Here is a 2896-nt window from a genome sequence, read left to right as displayed (position 1 = left end):
ATTAAAACGGAATGGAGATGGGATGATGACGAAGATGATGATGGAGATGAAGACGGGTGCGGACGGTCATGCTGGGGACGTGTGCGGCTTCAGCCGGGACAGCGGCCGGTGCGTCGGCCATGACGGCGGGGGTGGGAGCGCGACGGTTTTGGGAGAGAAAAGAGTGGCATGGAGATGGTGGGGCTAGGGAAAGACAGGGGGAGGACACGGCCTAGACAAGGAAACAGGCATGGACGTGCGCGCGCGGTCGCGGGCACGGCACCCGCACACGGGGTAGCTGCTGGTAGACAGACAGTGGCACTCGATCGGCGTTGGCCGACCGTGCAACAGTGCAAGCCACACGCGATCTTGAGCGGCAGCGGCAGCTTCGCGTGCCCCGCGCGACTGCATCGCCCAACCGGCTCACGCAACGCTGCCGACCTTCTGGATCGCCCTTGGCCTTTTTGATCCGACGTGTAACCGACTGACATGACATGCACGAGTCCAGTTTCTACACGGCATGGGAAACATTCCACTGAGATGCAGTTCCTAATTCCAACTCAGGATCCGATTAATATTCAATCAATCAACAGTGGGCGAGTTGTTCCACGGCAGGGCTCATCGTGATTCGTGAAACCACGACAATGTGATCGCCGTACATCCGTACTGGCATGTGAGAGCTTCTTAATTCTTTCTTTCTGCAAATACATATTACTCCTCCTATGTGCTCCACTTACTTGCACTGATCTGGAGCTGACTTGCTACTTGTTTGTTTACGCAAGATATTGTCAATCCTATTCCTAACCAGTCATCAGTAGCCACTGTACTAGTACGTAATATATTTCGCCGTCAGGACTTTGGCCATCATGGACATACATGGTGGCAAACACACAGCAGTGACCCAAAAAGCAACGGCACCTGATCTGATGTCCGTAAAATAGTGCGTGCTGAAGCCACCCACATAGGAGCTCACTGAAAGCATCTGAAACTTGTTTTATTAATTCGGTACATACAACATCGACGGGAGACTTGAAAGGAAACCATGAGGCAGAAAGTGGGTACAGCAATGGCGCACTGCCCATCTTATCGTCCTGGCCTGCCGCCAGTTCACGGTGCATGCATGCGTTGCTTTCCAACACGGTCCGGAACCAGTAGTATGCCCTGACACAATCTTTTCTGTCCCATCGCCGATCACTGCTTGCTTGGCTCAGACCTTTGCCGCCGCATCATCCGGCACTCGGGCCTGCTCCTTGTCTTGCACCTCCTGGCCAGGTTTACCGCCACCCATCTTGTTCGTGTCGTCGTCTTTTCTCTCCATGCTTTTCCCCCACAGGACGTTGTACAGGCCTCCGATCAGTAGTATCCCAGCAATTATACTGCTCAGGAGAGTTAATAATAACACAAAGATTAAGCTTATACTGTATATAGTTGTAGACTAGAGCTTAATTGCACATTTTATATTGCGCACGTACCTTCCTAGGCTAACTGCCTCTCCTAAAACGAACGACGATATGATGATTGTGAAGATCAGAGTGAGAGGCATGGACATGGCGAGGAACACCGGCCCCCTCTTGGCGATCGTCCACATTTGCATGTAGTACGAAAGCGCGGTGACGATCACGCCCTGCATGTTTGTGTCCCATGGAGAAGCAAATCAACTTTCAGTAACTAATATCCAAATGAACATTGTTTCTGAGGCTCAATTACACGTACACTGTAGATGATAGCGGCGAGGCTAATATTCCAGCCGATCTTCCACTTGGAGAAATCCCTCTCTGCGGCGACAGCCACCACGAAGGCCTGGACGGACGCGCATGAGATCTGCAGCGTGGTATTCATAAGCTTGGAAGTGTCCTCTATCAGTGGCCCCTGCGCAGAAACCATCAACAAGTTGCAGTTATTCCCTACACGTCAGGGTCTGAAGCTCTGAAAAATGAAATCTGAATTTTGAGTGTATGTATATTCACCTGAAGCACAGTCCACAAGCCTGCTAGAATGTTGGAGAGTGTCATGAGGAAAATCCCAAATACCCACTGGTTCTTGGAGTAGGTGCCTGCTCCGGAGGAGCTGCTGCTGCTGCTGCCGTGCTGGAAGAGCCGGTGATGGTTGAAAGATCTGGACATTGGCCCCTCGTAGAAGGCCAGCACCGTGACGCCGGCGACGCAGCAGAGAATGCCTGCCACTTTTAGGTTGCCATGGAGCTTCTTCAGTTTCATAGACTCCATCCTGTGACATCACAGGGAATTTGTTCTTTAGGGGAAGGAAAGGAACCGACCGACATTGTAGCTTTTCCGTCCAGACTTGTTTAGTAAGTGCATGTTCTGAACTCTGTTACGTGTAGATCGTTCGGTTTTTGATTTGGTAAGCCAGCAGAGAATGCATGTACTACTAGTTTATTTTGATGCCAAAAAAAACATGAATGCTTAGTTACAGGACAAGTATCGAGCAGAGGTCAGAACAGAAACAACACTTGAATTAATTACCCAATTATGACCGCCAGAATGAAGGTAACCACCGGTTGAACGTTGTACAACGCCGAAGATGATGTCGCGGATGCATAGTTGAGACCAAGGTTAAATAAGACGCCACATGCTGTTACCCTGGGATCGAACAAGAAAAAGTTAAGCAGGTTAGACTAGGACTGATGGAGCTGAAATGTTTAGAATCCGAAAGTTGTAAGTTTATTTGAGCGGCTTCAGGGAGAGCATAAGCAAGATGCACAAATTCTGGATATCCAGTGCTATACATGCACACTGGAAGATCTCAAAGCACACGATCGGACACTTGATTGGGAAGTGTGTGCCCATATTTATACTGAAAGGTACACAAAGCTTGATTATTCTCCACACAGGACTATTGGCCAACTAGGCCACACAGCCTGCATGCATTAGCTTTCTCCGGAAACCCCCCGCAAAAA

The 2896-nt window shown here is 49.8% G+C and overlaps 1 protein-coding gene across 1 annotated transcript in view; it reads right to left on the bottom strand.

Annotated features, from left to right (window-relative positions):
* Positions 1 to 948: 948 nt before the first annotated feature.
* Positions 949 to 2896, bottom strand: part of LOC119363448 (WAT1-related protein At5g64700-like) — a 3120-nt gene continuing 1172 nt past the window's right edge. Inside the window, exons 3-7 of the mRNA XM_037628801.1 lie at positions 2463 to 2579; positions 1947 to 2205; positions 1693 to 1848; positions 1452 to 1603; positions 949 to 1355 (exon numbers count right to left, since the gene is read on the bottom strand). Coding sequence (XP_037484698.1) covers positions 1187 to 1355; positions 1452 to 1603; positions 1693 to 1848; positions 1947 to 2205; positions 2463 to 2579 — 853 coding nt within the window. The 3' untranslated portion in view covers positions 949 to 1186. The remainder of the gene's footprint in view (positions 1356 to 1451; positions 1604 to 1692; positions 1849 to 1946; positions 2206 to 2462; positions 2580 to 2896) is intronic.

The sequence above is a fragment of the Triticum dicoccoides genome, chromosome 2B, assembly GCF_002162155.2.
Source record: "Triticum dicoccoides isolate Atlit2015 ecotype Zavitan chromosome 2B, WEW_v2.0, whole genome shotgun sequence".
Taxonomy (NCBI): domain Eukaryota; kingdom Viridiplantae; phylum Streptophyta; class Magnoliopsida; order Poales; family Poaceae; genus Triticum; species Triticum dicoccoides.
Note: the sequence above shows the minus strand (reverse complement) of the source record. Positions and strands in the feature narration are given on the sequence as shown.